This window comes from Dendropsophus ebraccatus, chromosome 5, assembly GCF_027789765.1.
Source record: "Dendropsophus ebraccatus isolate aDenEbr1 chromosome 5, aDenEbr1.pat, whole genome shotgun sequence".
Lineage (NCBI taxonomy): Eukaryota > Metazoa > Chordata > Amphibia > Anura > Hylidae > Dendropsophus > Dendropsophus ebraccatus.
In genome coordinates, this window is record NC_091458.1 from 33,954,725 (window position 1) to 33,972,594 (window position 17,870).

General features: G+C 40.3%; 1 protein-coding gene across 2 annotated transcripts in view; it reads right to left on the reverse strand.

Moving 5' to 3' along the window:
- Positions 1-4,119: 4,119 nt before the first annotated feature.
- The window catches only part of SACS (sacsin molecular chaperone), a 59,557-nt gene continuing 45,806 nt past the window's right edge, over positions 4,120-17,870 (reverse strand). For both annotated transcript variants that reach the window (XM_069969830.1, XM_069969832.1), the window contains one exon: positions 4,120-16,806. In XM_069969830.1, coding sequence (XP_069825931.1) covers positions 5,243-16,806 — 11,564 coding nt within the window. In that variant the 3' untranslated portion in view covers positions 4,120-5,242. The remainder of the gene's footprint in view (positions 16,807-17,870) is intronic.

Consider the following 17,870-nt stretch of genomic DNA (forward strand, 5'->3'; position numbering starts at 1 on the left):
AACACACATTACAAAGTTATATAACTTTGTAATGTGTCTAATTAACCTATGTGGCTCCGTTCCCCCCCTTTCCGTATGATCTGTGTGTGTGTCTGTTTTTTTGGGGGGGGTTTCGTTCCGCCGGAGTTGTCCTTTAACACTGGCCAACAGTGTCCACCAAAACAACATGTACAAACATCCACCACACTTTTTATGTTGTAGGATGACAGTCTGGTTCTTAGCCAGGATAAGAAACACTGCTTTTACATAACACTGCAATCACAGACTGCTGTGTCACTTTCTTTCTTTCTTGGCCCATCATGTCAGATGCTTGTCAGCGATCTTTTTAAGGGCCTGTATGAATGTAACTTAAAGGGGGAATACAGTAAAAAGCTTTTTCCCAGTAACTGAAACATATTACAAAGTTATATAACATTGTAATGTGCTTCAATCACCTATCTGCCCCCCTTCCCTATCTTTTCCCCCCTCAACCCCCCACCAGGAAATGAAGTAAACGTTTTCTTACCTAATGACTGTTGACCCCAGGCTGCTCTGTGGCAGCCATTTTGTGACAACGACATCATCAAGAAGGAGACGGGTCTAAGCCCTGACTCAGGTTGATCAGCTCTGATTGGCTGAGCAATCTGTAAGCCATCTAACAGTTCTACAGAATCAGTTAGACTTCACAGGAGACAGTGCATCATGGGAAACCCCAAACCAGAAAGCGAAGAAAAAATGAAGACACCAACTGGAGCTTCAGGGACCTGCAAACAGTGGGAAATTCAAACTGAGACAGACTCAGGAGGGAAATAAGTGGGAAAACTATATTTATAATTGATTTTTTTTTATCAGTGCCGGAGTACCCCTTTAAGGTATTTGGCCAAAAAAATCTAAACCTTTTGACAAGATTAGAGATTAGGTTTTGATAAGTCTTTGTAAGCCCTAATTGATTTGGGATAAGCATATTATCATAGATCGAAGAGGTGGAGAATAGAGCCAAGAGAGATACAAACTCCGAATCAGAGGTTTGAATCAGTGGCATAGACTGTAAGTTACATGATAAAATGCAAGCTGTCACCAGTCATTATTAGTGGGAAGGTCACAGAGTACAACAATACTGATATATTATTAAAGGGGTGACCAGTCAGGTGATTTTTTTTAAAAGGGGCAGACTGAGTTTAAAAAAAGAATAAGGATCACCAACCCCATACAGCTGCTGCTCTGATGCTGCCTGGTTGCATAAACAGTACACAGGGCCCTTTCAGACAGTCAGCCTGCAGCTAGCAAACGAGCACCAATCAGCGAGATCAGCCCCCGCTTGCAGAGTCTTTACAAGGCTCAATGAAGGCCCTATTCCACGGGCCAACTGAGAGGAGCAAACGATCGCTATTAGCGCTTGTTTGCTCTTCGTTCCCTGCTCGCTGCCACCGCTATTCCACGCGGCAGCAGCAAACGGGTGAGTGCGGGAGGGGCCGCGGGGGGCTGAACGGGTGATCGCTAGATCGTCCGGGCAGCCCATAGCCTACAGCAGCGGTCTGCTGCCGCCCCTCCTACTCCAATGGAGCGACGGCAGATCGTTGCTTTATAAGTTGTTTGTCGTTCAACATGTTTGAAAGACAAACGACGCAACGATCAGCCGACATGAACGATGTCGGCTGATCGTAGCCTTCTATTCCACGGTCCGAATACGGCCGATAATCGTTCCGTTGAATAGGGCCTTTACTTGTGTAGCCAGGCCACACAAATGATCAATAAATTGTTTGTATGGCCCACTTAATTTTTTTGTTATTGGCCACAAATAAGTACACAGGGAGTACACAAAAGTACACAGGGAGACGGGCAGTCGATGACATTGATTTTCTTGTTTGTTTGTTGAGTGATCGCTGGCCTTTTTACACCTTTTAGGATGATTACCAAGAATGGCTATTTCAAGGAGCACTCATTTGCCCATTATTCAGCCCATGTTTAGGGGCTTTTAGCTCTTAAAGGGAATCTCACAGCAGGTTAGAAGCAGATGGTGATATTCTTGCCTTGATCCTCTGCACCGTTTTTCGGAAAATGTCTCCTTTATTTCATATGTAAATGAGGCAGTTTGGTGCACTGGAGGTGGGCCTACCACCCTTAGTGCCACAGTTTGCCCAGACAGCCCACCGCTCCCAATGAATATTTGGCAGTGCTCTGCAGTGACATCATTCCAGCACTCATCACTGTTGCACTCCAGATAAATATTCATTTTGAGGGGCAGGCTGGCTGGGGTGGATTCCCTTTAAAGGGAATTTGTCAACTCCAGTTCATATTTTGGACTACTGATACTGTTAAATAGCTGTTAGGAAAAGGAGACACAGGGGGGGGGGATTTATCGAACATGGTGTAAAGTGACACTGGCTCAGTTGCCCCTAGCAACCAATCAGATTCCACCTTTCATTTTCCAAAGAGTCTGTGTGGAATGAAAGGTGGAATCTGGTTGGTTGCTAGGGGCAACTGAGACAGTTTTACTTTACACCATGTTTGATGAATCTTCCCCAGGGTGTCTTCCATATATCCATCTGTGCTTTCAGATTGTAGAAAAATGTTTTTATTCTCCAGGCCCTTGAAGTGTTGGGGGCTGTAATGCCTCCTCAATCGGGAAGATGACACTGGGGACTGACCTGATGATTTGAAGGGGTTATCCAGTTAAAATCTTTTTCTTTCAAATCATCTGGTTTCAGAAAGTTATACAGAATTGTAACTTCTATTGTTACTTCTATTTAAAAATCTTAAGCCTTCCCATACTTATCCGCTGATGTATGTCCTGCAGGAAATGTTGTTTTCTTTTCAGTCTGACACAGTGCTAATATCTCTGTCCGAAACAGGAACAGTCCAGAGCAGCAGCAAATTCCCATAGAAAACCTCTCCTGCTCTGGACAGTTCCTGTCTCGGACAGAGATGTCAGCAGAGAGCACTGTGTCAGACTGAAAACAATATTTCATGCAGGACATACAGCAGCTGATAAGTATAGGAAGATTTGAGACTTTTAAATAGAAGTCAATTACAAATTTATATAACTTTCCAACACCAGTTCATTTGAAAGAAAATTTGGAGTACCGCTTTGAAGTGAATGTGATCACAGGTTCCCTTCATAATAGAAAAATCATGAATGTATAGTCAAATATATAGATAGGAGATAGATGGAATAAAAATCAACATTTTAGTTTGAACACTTTTTTTTTTTTATTAGAAATGACCAATATGGATGAAACTAAGCAATTTAAGGCTTGTATAAAAAGAAAACTTGAAGGAATTAATGTTCTGCTCTTTGATGCAACCCCCAATGCAATGGGACAGTATAATTTATACTCATCTACAGGCTTTATACATATGTTCCAAAAAGAAAACATGTAGACAAAATCACTCTTAAGGCTCCAGCATCTGTAGGACACGGGACAGGAACACAAAGCTAATTTCAGTGCACGTTTCCGATCACTAGTGACGTGTTTGTCCTTTAAATATTACATGAATTTAAAGAAAAATGCAATGAAAATCAACTTTGCACAGTATAAAAGGGACAAATATAGAGCAAGGCAGCTATAGAAAGTGATATAGCGAGAAGTAAGAAAACTGTACTGCAATAATATCACAACCAGATCCAGCTGATTATAGTCCTAGGGTAAAGTGAAGAAAAGCAATGAGCTGCAGGGAAGAACATAGATGAATAGGGGATCTATGGCAATACTGGAGGCTGACACACTGAGCAATGAGACTTGTATATGAAGGGATTGTCTAATGTGCTGCTCAGCTTTGGTTACATAAAGTGCTTGTTTCGGGTATGCACAACAGACATTCATTTGTACAGTATATACATCATTTCCGTTCTATTCACATTACACATTTTGCATTAAAGCTCGGAGATGCCGCTTCTTAACGTTTAGCAAATAAAGCCCTTGCTAAAAAATAACTATATTACTACTAATTTTCTATTACCTAGGTATATACATTATAAGGCTCTTCGAGTAAAATCTATAATCCAATTGAGACCCTTTAATAGTTAAGGTGCAAAGAATTAGGGGCAGAGCACCCGTTTATTACAGGGGTTGTATGCTTTGGAAAATCCCTTTTTGTTAGAGGGGTTCCCTGATGAAAGCGTGATCTGGCGAAAAGTACCGCCAGAGGGTAAGTATACATTTCCCAGAGGAAACCTCCAGAGACCCTCTTTGTAGTCCCATCGCCTATGGCCGAGTACTGAATGGGCGATCCTCTTCAATGTATTCATAATTCCCTAGGAGGGTCTTTAAAAATGGATTTTCTAAGCCAGACAACCCCTTTAACTTCTTCATATTCTACATTTCTATATGTATCCTGTTTTACAGTGGGCAATCATTTATAACACTAGAATTTTTTACAGTAGCACATTTCAAGAAATTAGTAAGCCATTGTCGATTTGGAATAAGTTTGTTAGCTTAGATCTATGAGGCAGGGAATAGGGCCAAGAAGGACACGGAGTTAGACTAGAGCTGGCCATACATGTGAGAAAATGGTTGGATGAGCAAGTAGGTTTATTTCAATAGGAAAATGAGCTTTAGTTCTGCAGGAACATAACTAGAAATGGCTGGGCTCCACAGCAAACTGACCACTGGGCCCCTCGACTGACCACTAAGCCGTCAAGTGTAATTATAACTGCGTGTTTGCAGTTAAAGGGGCATTTGCAGAACCCGGAAAGGCCCGCTCAGCCACTGGGTGCTGCAAATGATGACAACTCAGGGTTTCCAGTGTATTGCAGGAGCAGGCCCCCTGATGCGGCGGGCCCTGTAGCAGCCACTATGGCTGCTACAGCAGTGGTATTTATGCCCCTGTGCAAGAACAAAGCATTAGGTGTGATGAAATAAAATATGCCTGATCCCTCCTTCCTCCAAGGGCGATCAGAAGATCATGGCAAATATGATACATAAAAACCGGGCCCAGCTACAGAACAGGTTAGCGAATATACAGTAAGCAGATCAATGTGAAAATGTCCATACATCCATATACAAATTTGAGGGTTCATTGACCTTTTCAGAGCCTATAGGTGTTCTATATACTAAAATATAATCCTGTCTTTATTAGCAGCAACAATTCTGCAAATACATTTTATTTAAGTTAAACTCTTCCACTTTTCTGACAAGTCTACTGTATCGACCCTCTGAGTAAACATTCGAGTGATAGCATTTAGTGAAATGAGCTCCTGTACTGTGCAATCTTTACATTGTGTGAACCCTATTTGCATACGTAAAAGAAGATGTTCTTCAATTTAAATAATCTTATTTTGTATAAAATTTTCAAGTTTTATAATTATACAAGCAGTGCATTCCATTACCCTCATGGCTACATCAGAGGTGAACCTGTCATTTGGGATTTGTGGGAAGGGAAGCATGTCAGGATAGCGAGTCTTTAAGCTATCCACCCCGTAAGCCTCCAAGGTTTGGACATCTTTAGTGAGACCTTCTAGCTGGTGACCATACTCTTCAATCTTCTGTGCAAGGGCCGTTGGTTTTACATCTTTATCGGATTTTCCTCTGACGGCATAATCGGCTGCAATCAATGCTAATTTGGTAGAGAGATAGCATTTGAAACACACCCACTCATTTGCATTCTTATGCATATCATTTCTTGCAGCAGAAAAGTTAGCCCTAGCTTGCCTAAGCCACCTACGGGCTTCAACGGGGTTACCAACAGACTTGAACGTTGGAGGTACAAAGAATCGCTTTGAATCATAGGATCCTGTAGGGGCAGTAAACTTTTCTCTGTACTGTTGTCTCTCAGATTTATGATTTGTTGCCTCTTGGTTCCAGGAAGAATAAAACCTTTGAAAGGAAGACTTTTCAGACTGAAACCTAGAAGATGGGGTGGTGTAGGTTCTTCTTGCCGTCCTTTCGACATTGATATCTACAAATGCTTGCTTCTCTAGTCGGTTGATTTCATTTTGAAGATGTTTAAAAACCTCAGTTGCTATATCAAGATTTTCTGCGTTTTTATCCGGATGCCACTTTAGATATAGTCTTCTTATTATCTTCTTCCTTTCTGACTCGGCAAGCTTCCAGGCCTGTTCTATCACAACAGTAACTTCCTTTAGGATCTCTGGTAAAGAATTCAATTTGATCTTTTTGGGTGACTGATGTTTTGAGCTTGTTTTGTTACTTTCCTTGTTAGTAAATGATGGGGCTGTCCGCGGGCCGGGGTGAGGGAATTCTGTTGGACTTGTTGGTGTTGATGGAGCACTGTCTTTGTTTGGAACACTTTCCTCTGGCCTCGAAAACTTGTACAAATCAAGTGAGCTAACTATTTTATATTCACTATAACCAATGTCTATCTGATAAAACTTTCCCAGAGAACCTGAGTTGTCATCTTCTTTTTCTACTTCTTGCACAATGATTGCATAGGTGTACGTTGGCTGGTAGGAGCCAAATGAGTCTCCACCTTCAGCATCCACTAGATATCCAACATATTCACCTGGGTAGAAAACATTGGTGGGATCCATAAGTAGTGTATAGTGAATTTCTGCTGGTATAGGGGTACCAGGCATAGGAAGTTCAAGTTTTGATTGTTCAATGGAGGAGTCGTATTTAACACCAAGACTATCAAGCTTTTCATTGATCCTGTAGATGTCATTGCAACCCAACATAGCAATCAGATATGATGTGTCGGATATGAGATTGTCTGTTGCAGATTTCAAGGTCATAGCTAACGCTAACAAGAAATTAATATCTTTGCTGTCAGAGTGCTGTATGTAAAGTAATATCACTGCATGTCCGTATCTTTTCAGAAATGCAAGAGTTTCACTCCTACTGTGTGGGATCGGGTTAAATCCCTTGACTCGTAAAGTTGTTTGCAACTTTTCAAAGCAGGACACCTTTAAGCCTTCTCGTAATGCTTTGCAAAGCTTTATGGCTTTATCCTCATTTGCTAAAAATGCATTGTCGTTTTCATGTTTCATGATTCTTATGAGTCCAGTGATGAACTGCTCAGAAGAAAGTAACAACTGAAGTCTGCCTTGCAAAGAGCATAGCGTACCAAACTGGCATGTTTTGGGTGTTTCTTCATCCAGCTGTTCTTCGAGTATGCTACTAAGGAGTCGTGGTCTTAACTTTTGAGGAAGAAGCATAATGATTCTTGTGTGAAAGCCATGATCCTTTCCCATGTAACACTGGCTAAGGTCAACAAGCATCTGAACGCCAATGTTTCCCTGAATTCGGCTTTTATAATGGGGGGCATCATCAAACACTAAAATGCTAGATTTGACCAATCTTCCATCTTGACTTGGAAGGTAAAGTGCAAGGTCTCGAATGTTTTCTAAGTCATTCCGTACTTTAGCTGAATCATTCTGAAGACTTTTGAGTAGTCCAGACACCACTCTCTTTACAGTGCGCATTTCATTAGGATCTAGCTGTTTTCCTTCAGAATTCTTAAAAATACGACTAAGAACTTCAACATACTGCTTTGTAGAAACAACATCTTCTGTGCCCAAGTTCTTAAATAGCTGATGAAAGGTGCCTAACTCCAGAGGAAGCTTGTAAAGGTATGGTTTAAAGTCAGACTCAAATTCCAGATTTATCACCACCTCTTCTGGCTTTAAAAGTTTCCACCCATCTTCAACCATCACAAAAGCAACTCCTCTAAGCTGGAACTTGAATTCTTTCTTTTCAGTGCTGAGGAATTCATAGATACTCCTCAGAACCTTTACCCTTGTCTTCACAATTTCATCATCTATGGTAGTAATGTTGCATATATTTCGACAATTGTTTATCACTTTGTCAAGTGAAGGATCCAAATTTACATTAAGCATTGTTAAAACTTGTTCAAGCTGTTCTTGTGGGCCAAGTGTACTACCCTCTTGTTCTTTAATGGTTAATGGTGTTGCCTTTTCAGGAAGAATTGGGCAAGATGTCCAGAGCAGCTGCATTACATCTGTCTGTTTGAACTTTGGATTTACTTGCGCTCCATTAAATCTTATGAGAGGGAGTGTTCCATTTACCTCCTGGTACTGAGGATGAAAGCGTACAAGTTCTGCAGGTGCTCGTTCTGGACACAAAAAGGGGACCATTGACAACTCCTTCAAAAAGTTTCCAGCAAACAAATCTGTTCTTTCTTGAAAAACATGATAAAGAATGACATCAACAGTGTTTTGCAGCACTTCTTTTGTCCAACCTTCTGAATTAGCTCGCATACTGATCTCTTTTGCAAACTGCAACAACTGTTGTTGGGAAATAACATGCCTTAGGCCTATGTTGCGGAGAAATTTGATCCACGAGAGAAAGAAAGAAGTTTGGTTCTTTGGCTTTGTAATTTGCTCTAGTTTTTTAAAGAACTCAAGGGGAATGAACAGTTTGTCAGAAAGCATGACCTCAAAAACTCTCACAGTCCGATCGTAAAAGTTCTTGGCAGGTTTAAGACGGCCACTGGAATCATGAATAAAGGCCAGGTCTTCTAGTTTTGCAAAAAGTTGCTCCTTTACTGTAGAACTGTCTTCCAGGTTGGATAAGCAATTTTTTAGGTAAATCAAGTGCTCCACTTTGGCATGATAGGAGAGGTTTTCAAATTTTGGCAGAAGATGTTTCAAATAAATTTCTAGATCATCAACAGGGACACATCCTAATGCATTGTACAATTCTTTCAAATTAATCTTTTCTTCGAGAAAAGCAAAGGATGATGAGTGAGACCATTTATCCACTTCGGCTGACGGTATGCTCTTTGTTAGGACATAACACGTCCCATATTTAGACAGGGTAATGTAACGACCGCTGACAGACTTGTAACATGGAAGTGACTTCAAAATGGTAATTGCATCTTCTGATGTAAGTTGGTTCAAATGGCAGTTGAAATACATCAAAAGGGCATCAAAGTCATTTTCAGCTATCTTCTCAGTCCTAAATGTTGATGTCTGAATCATGTGATAGATAGCTCGGAGAATACTCATTGGGTTGTCTATATTTGCTGTATGTCCAGCCAACAAGGGGAGCAATATATTGTCTTTTGAGCAAATTTTGTTCAGCGCTAGTTGAATGCACCCAGTCTTCATCAACGTATGAAAAACTTTATCACTCTGAGCATTTGGAAAGATTGCGATGTGCATGAGGCTAAATGGCAGTAACACATCACCATCTGGAATGATTAATTGGCCAGGTGACACTGTGAACTTTATTCCTGGTAACAGAGCCCAATCTTTTAGGGTCTCAACAACCGATTCAAATGTAGTGGCGTTGTTTTGGTCATCTTTAACATTTACAGACTCACTGATAAAATGCCAAGCATTTTTTAGCCACGTTTCGCTGGCAAAATTATCTTTCCAAGGAACAAAAACTTTTGTTTTGTACTCTCTGGGAAGAACGGAGGAGAGCAGGTCGGCAAAACTGTTGATGTCGAAAACTTTGGCAACTTTGCTTGACAGTAAAATACTGCTATACCTCAGATACAAAGTATTCATAAACAGATCTTTTCGAGACGGGATTAGCTCATGGTAAGTGGTTAGGAATTTTGCTTGCTTTGCATCAAAAACTTGCAATACATTGTCCAGAGTAATTAAAAGTGGCAATCCTTCAATCTGGATTTCACTTTCTTCTGCATCTTTCAAGCAATAATCTACGAGAAGCTTCAAACTGTGAAACAGCTTGAGGTTTGTCTGCTGCAGGCGGCAAGGTAGCTTTCCAATGTGGCAGTTTGTGTCAGGAGAAGAGAAAGTCATCAGAAAATGACGGACATCTGAAGGAGTCGCATAAGTCACTGGGATGCCTGCATCAACTAGACAATGATAAAGATTTGCCGTCTCGTCACTGTAATAAACCAAGTTGAACCCAATTTCCAAGAGGAGATGTTTGAGTCTGTAAACATTTTCAGCTACTGTCTTGCGAGTAGTTATATTGTATTCCATATTTTTCATGTGATGTAGTTCATCTTGTAATAAATTGTCAAAGTACGGTTTCCCAGAGTTTACAGCTGACATGTTTACCCATGTGATAATGACAGCTGACTGCATGTCGGAGCCGTCAACATTTGGAGCTCGTACTACAGGCAAGAGGCGCTTTGATTCCTCGTATATGCAAACATAGACAGCTTTCACCAGGCAATACCAGTCTGGCTGTAAATCGAGTCTATTTACTGGGAAAAAAGACAAGAACTTTTTCAAAATGTCCTTCACAGCATGGACTGGGGTATTGTGCAATACAGAGATTGTGGGGTCCGTTCCAGGAAAGTTACGTTTCTTTAGTTGAACCAGTAACTCTACATAAGCTGGAGCCACTAAGGAAGTCATCAAGCTGTTATTCCAGTCACTTCTCACTCCAACTCCATCATCATCTCGCCACAAATTACGTCTTGCTGAATCCAAAGCAAAATGTCCATTGACATGAAAAGGAAGTCCTGTTTCCAGTGAAAGGGGCAAAAAACAGAATGCTCTGTATGGCTTCTTGTAATTGTGGGTAACGCAAGCAGCTACTCCACCTCGTGGAAACAATGTGATGTCATGATTTTTGTGTGCAGATATCACGCTCTTTAAGACTTTACCCATGTTAGAGTAACCAGAACGATTACAAATTAACCATGTTGTGAGATTTCCTTCAGTGTCTTCAATGTCCATTGTGTAAGTAATTTGTTGGACTGGGATATCTTTCAATTGTTTTTTCTTGGTAACACTGTCAATTACAGATGAATGAAACTGTTTGCGTTTTAGCCGGTCACCATCTGTGATTTTGCCTTGGACAGAGTATAACACTTTTAGAGCACCAGTTGTCTTCTCTATTTCACAGATAGAAATCTTCTCCATGTGATTCAAGAACATAAGAAGTTCAGCTCCATCTGTGCGCAACTTGTCAAGGAGGTTTTGCACCATCCTGTCAGAGCAAGGAACTGATGAGATCTCAGAGCTTTTCGCCATCTCTGAATTTCTTAGTGGAAAGCGAAACATGGTTGCACTGGAAAGATTAAAGTGTTTTCCCAAATAGAGATTTAGAACATCTGAAAACTGTGTTCTGAAATCTGCATCCAAGTCTCTAAACATTCGTCCGGGGCTAAGTGATGTTGCCCCTGGGGCATATCGTGCATGAGGGTCGAAGATGCATATTATGTCATTGGATGAGATGAAAGAAGGACAATCTGTAATGTGGTAAACAGAGTTGAAGCCTATTCCATACTGACCAGTTTTACAAGGGTTGCCTTCCTTGGTTCCTCTCCCTAAGTTCTGAATGCCTCTTATATCATCATCTGTGAAGGGCTGATTGTTGTATACACACAGTGCTGGACCTTGTAGAGGTGTCCATTTCTCATCAAATATTCTGTCGGATGGATGGTTTCTTGGATCAAAGACAAAACATATTTCGGTGGCTTTTGCATCATCAGCATTTTGAAGAAGCTCCTTCAACATCTCCTTTTCAGACGGATAAGCATTGAGGATGCTTTTGATTCTGCTAGTAAGCTTCTCCTTCTGTCCAAATTCAGTTCCAAGTGTAGTAAAGCAAATGTTAGTTGCATACCTTTCTAGAGCTTTGTGTCTTTTTGGTATTGACCCAAGCTTTACAGCCACCTCCCTTGGAATGTCAGAATGGCAGTACTTCACGGCAGCATCTTTTACTTGAATCCATGGGCAGTCATTGTAGCATAGCGATTTAGCTGGAAGTAGGTAAAGATTGGCATCTGGTAGAAGAATTTGACCATAATTCATCTCACAAAATTCTTGACTTTTTTCTCGGATAAGCCCCCAAATTCCTTCACTAATAATGCGTCGACAAAGCTGAAAATCATTCTCTGATATTTTTTTGTTCTTATTAACACCTTTGATCGTTTCAAGCACAGATGCAAAATCTTCTACTGTGAAGGTCTGTTTCACACCAACACTTTCAAACAATTCACGAAAATTATTTTTGTATTTGTTAGGCATCTGATAGAGATAAGGAGCTGCGTCAAAGTTGAGATGGAAGGAAACTTTTTCTGAAGTAACGTAGATGCCCTCAATAAATATAAAAGGAAATGTCTTCAGTTTTGTAACAACCATTGTCTTTGTAGCTTCATTTAAGAGGATGGCTTCATTGAGAAATTTATAGCAGGCATTTGTAATGTTTTCTTGGTACAAGGTGTTTCCATCAGTATATTTTGCAATTTCCTTTAACTGGTCAAGAACCAACTCAGGTGAAGGTTTCTTAAGTAAACCGAGATATTCTTTGACTGCTAAGGATATGGGTCCACAACCCCTAAAAGAAGGAGAGTTTTCATTAAGAATTGGCTTTAAGAGGCAAACCGTGTCTTGGTGCTCAACCGTGTATAGATCTGTAGCTGCAAACATTTCCTCACTTTTAAAGTCACTTCCTTTCCAATGAAGGGAGAAACCAGCTGGCTTAGTAAGAAAAGGCAAAAATGGAGAAGTTTGGCATTTGTTGCAAAATTCCTTGGACTTTGGGTCCCTGAACTTAAGTTTCTCATCAATCAAACTTAAAATAATATTGCTTCTTAGGCAAGCTGCAGCATGATCAGTTTTATTGATCAGCGTGATGGATTCAATGCGTTCAATTAAGTCCTCCCATAAAATGTCATCCTTCATCATCCCTAATTGAACCAGCTTTACCAAAACTACTGGGTTTAAGTAATTCTGATTTGTTCCATAGGGAAATCTCCCATCATTGTTGTCATACAGTTTGGCTACTCTACCTTCAGGATGGATGAGCCTTAAAGGAACAACCAAAGCATGGTCCTCACTAGAGCAAGGAATACATGGCGTAACTTGAAGAATTTCACTGAATGCTTGTATTCTTTCGTTCAAAACAAAAAGCATCAATGGATCTCGTAGTTCAGGCTGGATTTCGGCTATGTGTGGAAAAAATACTTCCGAAAAAAATTGTCTTTCCGAAAAAGTGTTCTCAATCAGCACATCGGTACACCCTGCTTCTTCAAACCCCAATTTAACCCAAGATGGCAGTTCCACAGCACAAAGGTTTTTGGAGCCAGTCTTTTTTAGATATTTCATGAAAATCTTGAATGCAGCTGGTCCAATGTCTGGTCTTTTGAGTAAAGAGTCATCCAGAAATCTCACATTTTTCATAGAAACCCAAGATGTTCCATCAGAAAATACTTTCATGCGGTCTTTGCCCTTTCCTTTGGCAATGTCTTCGTACAGTCCTTGGCAAATGACAGAAAAGTCATCATGGACATAGTCAGGGTCTGGCCATATAGAATAGTAGTTGTAGTTTATCAGCTCTCCACTGGTAGACATGTCTCTTAAGACGCAAAGAGCCTCTAGATAAGAACGCACAATTACATGCCTCATGAATACACTATTCCACCTTCCCTTGGTGTCTGTTTTCCAAATTTCTTTCCGATTTGAGGTCACAGCAAAGCAGCCATTTATGTGTAGTGGCAGTCCAGTTTTGATACGGAGAGGTAGATAGCAAAACACTTCGCCAATATTACCAGAAAATGGTTTTACTGTCCATTTTCCGCCTTGATTTTCAGAAAGCATAACTGCTACCCCACCACAAGGAACAAGCCCAAGTCTCTTGCCACTATCACTCAAAGCAAATTTCAAAGCTTCGCTTATATCCATACAGGAACATATAAGCCATGTTGTTGAGTCCATAGTTTTTTGTGGCAGTTCCTCAGTCATTCTCTTAGTCGGTCCAGACTTAGCCATCTCGAATATGTGTGCTGGTTCATCTTCAGGACCCCTGAATAATGGAGAATGAAGGTCAACTATTCGCCTGAATACATGATGAAACTCTTGAACCACGATCTGCAAGATGCATGATGATTTGGGCATTTCATTCGGATACTTCTTGGAAGAATTACAGTAACTCATTACTTTGGCGGCTTCTGTAAGTATTCTTGTTGGGTTAGCTAAAACCTTCGAGGAGCACATAGTTTTTTTAATAGTTACGGTGTCTTGAGCTAATGATGGTTCTGATTCTTCAGGCTTTAAATATTTCAAGACCATGGAGTTCACATTCTGAGTAAAAAGTATTAGTCTGTAGCCACACAAGCTAAATTCATCCACAAGCGTATAAATGTCCGCCGTGTTGTAGCAGGAGCTGCTAATCTCACTCATTTTGGCTTCCTGTTGTGTTCTAAAGGATAGTCGGAAAAGAGTACCTTTGTAGCAGTATGGCGCCTCCACAGCAAGTGGTAGATGACAATTAAATACACCTATAAATGGCTTGAACTGATTGGGAAATTTGCGAAGTCTTTTCTGCTGTTTGCTCCAGTTAATTTTGATTCCTGGGTTAGACCTGTCTCTTATATGTTTGCTGATGTGATTAATATTTGGATCAAACATGATCATAAACTCTCTACTCATAATGATGGGAATGTCTGTGATGTGGTAGACAGAGTTGAATCCTAGGCCAAATTTTCCGACTTTGTCAACTTCACTTCTTTTTAAGGATTCTCCAAGTCTTGTAATGTTTAAAAAATCTTTATCTGTAAACTCTGAATTATTGTACGACCATAGCGCAGGCCCATGACATGCTGCCATTCCCGGGTCCAGAAGATTTTCCCTTATATCCATATTTCGTCTCATGTCAATCATGAAATTGCACTCAGAGGCTGAGGCATCATCTGCATTTTGAAGAAGTTCCTTGAAGATATCAGACACAGAAGGGTATTCTTCCAGAATATTTTTAATCCTCACTGTAAGTGGCTCTCTTTGGCCTGATTGTTCAAACCCCATGTTTTCAGGGTTAATAAGCCGTGTACTTAAACATGGTACATTCAGCCATTCTGCTGTCTTCATTGGTATATCTTCATGTACTAATATTATGGGTTCCACAGAGTCTTCAAGGAGGTCATTGAGGTCATCAACTTTAATATCACAGTAACAACATTCATGAATCGGTCTCATTACAAGTTTTGAGTGATCTTTGTTAAAATGCACGGGCAATGGTGTATCTAGACTTACAACAATCTGATGACTATACATCCACCTTACAATATTCAGCATTATGTTCAGGTTCTGCATGTTCTCCTCCTTATCCATGGGTTGTTTACTACGTTCATATATGATGTTAACAACGGCAAAGATTTGTCCAGGTGTTAGCTGCTCAATGGAACCACAAAACTTGAACAATTTGTGAAATTTCACCATAGTATTTGGTATGTTGTGCAAAAAGGGCTGAAGGTCAAGGCTGTAGGCTGAAGTTATGATTGCTTGCTTTGGGGAACAAAATGTCTTGCCTGTCCAGACCCATGGAAAAGATAGGGCTTTGTAGAGTTCTTTGCCTTTTTCAAGACATTCTTGCATGAAACTATATATCTCTAGCAGGATGTGCTGGAACTGATAATAGTCCTCATCAGTAATTGCTTTGGAATTATACCAATCAGCTACGACTTTAAGATGTTTCAACACGGCTTCGATGCTAGGCTCCCTCGAAATGCCAAGGACTTTTTCAATATTGTCATGCATGTTTTCCAACATTGGAACAGAAGACCCCACTAGAACAGCATAAGACACACTGCACATATCTCCAGGAGCGTACAATTTGAACTGGTCTCCCATCCAAACCAAGGAATTTGGATAATTTGGTGGTCGTTCTTTGATAGCAGGTATCCACTTGATCTTTTTTAATATGGCTTTTCCTTCAGGTGACTGTAAAAGCTTATAATTTCTTTTTAAAATAGTGAGTAAAGTTTTTGCCTTTTTTACAACAATCTCGTCGTTTCTCCCCGATCCACCGTACAAAGCCTCGATTTTCTTAGCAATTTGAACAATGTCTTTTTCTAAGATGTTAGAATCATTTTTCAGACCAACTTGTCTAAGAGAGTGTAAGACATCTGAGGATGTAAATATAGCAGGAGGGAAATAGATCTGTTCCTCAGAACAAAATAGGTTTTGGAGGATATCTATCTCTGGATCAAATAGTTCACTAGCTGAAACAAGTCGTTCTTTATGAACAGGTATGAATTTAAGGCTTGACAACCAATTAATTACCGCATGGTTCTCGTTTTTTAGGAAAGTTAAATTTTCCAGAACCCAGAGCATAACATTTGTCCGTTCTTCAGCTGAATAAAAACCCTTCTCTACATCTTGCAATATAATTTTCAAGCAGTCCGTGCTTTTCAATTGTTCTACCTTTAGCATCTTGGTTAGTCTAATGGTTTCCTCATCACTGCTATCGATTATGGGAAAGGAAAGACGGGTTTTGGGTGGAAGCTTAGCATTGTGATGAAGTACTTTGCACCCTCTTAAGAAAACATAGGAATTCTTTTTTTCGGAAGTCTGTTCGATTCTTTTAAAAACCATCAGCTCTTGAATGATTTTCCTTTCTTTTTCATTTATGTCTGTTAGACTAGCAAGGAACCTTCTCAAGGCATCTTTTTGAATTGGGGTCAATGAAGCAATTTGGCTGGATAGCTTTTGAAGAGACATCCTGTCCATTATTTGTAGAAGAGCACTAGGTGTGGGGGGATAGACATATTTTTTGAGTAGAGGATGCTGTACAGATGGATCTAAACATGTGAGGACAATACCGCCAAGATTTTTAATTATTTGAGGCAAATGTTCTGGGAGCTGAGTGTCAGACACATCATCGTAAATTACAGGAGATGGTGTCCTCAGACGAATAAGTTCCAGTTTGGTTTCTTGTTGTTCTTCTTCTTCTCCTTCTTCCTCCAGCAGTTTTGTAGGGATGAGTGGCATATCATCAAGACATGTCAAATCTTCTGAAAAATGTATGTACAAAAGTCTCCAGACCATTTTAAGCCATGAAATAGGAGGATGTTTTTTGTCTTTGCCTGGAAGCCATTGTACAACCAAGTCTCTTGTTGGCCATGTGGTATTCATTATTTCTTTTATAAGACGTATAAAGCGTTCAGGATTCAAGAGTTGAAGCTGGGTACAGGGTCTACCTGTGGGGAGATAGAAAAAATAATTAGGCCTCTATAACATGGATTCTCTAACGTGGATTCTCTAGAAAAGTGTCTAAGAGCCCTACTACACGGTGTGATAATCAACTGAATCAGGCTGATTCAGCCAATTATCCCTCCTTGTAGTAGAGGGATATAGACGATCGGCTGATGACACCTAGACCTAAAATCATGCATAAATGTAATAGCGATGCGCGGCCGATGGTTAACAATTGAATAAATTGTTATACATTACCTCTTCTTCTGCCCTCTGATTCCTCCCCAGTGCCACGGATTAAGTTTTAGCATCTCTGAGCTGACAAGCCGCTCAGCCAATCATTGGCCACAGCGGTCCCAGCCAATGATTGGCTGAGCGGCCTGTCAGCTTAGACAGGCCGCTCTGAAGCTGCAGCTGCCGGGAAGCAGACAAAGGGCTGGAGAAGTCGGGGAGCATGGTGAGGTAATGTATAACAGTTTAGGGCAAGGGCTGCCTATCGCTAATGATGTCCGTGCAGCCTTTGCTAAATGATTACCGAGCAGTGTAACAGGCTTAGTAAATGAGTGCCGATCTAGCTGATCAGCACTCCTTTACATTATTGATTGTGCTGCCATCATGCCATCTAATAGGACCCTAACACTGCAGCTTGCCCTATTCAACTCAATGATTTCATGCAGCCTATGGACAGATGTGGCACAGATCGTGTTTTCTAATCATAGACAATCCCTTTAATATTTTATTGTACAATAACCAAAGAAAACAATTCTATGAAAATGCATTAATAGATTGTTATACAAGCATTACTTACTTATCACATATAGAACTAAACACTTAAAATTCTCTTACAGACAACAATGTTAATAATACATTCCCATTTACATAGGTTAATGCATGCATCATTTATAAATACTGGCAGAGATTCTATTCCCATGATGCCATAAGAGATACAAGCCACAGTTGGAGGAAATACTAGGTTAAAATGGTGTGTGCCAGTTTTTTCTTTTCTTTTTAGCCCTCTACTCATAGTTTTATTACTTCTGTAAACCTGAGAAGACAGTGGCTAGTCTGT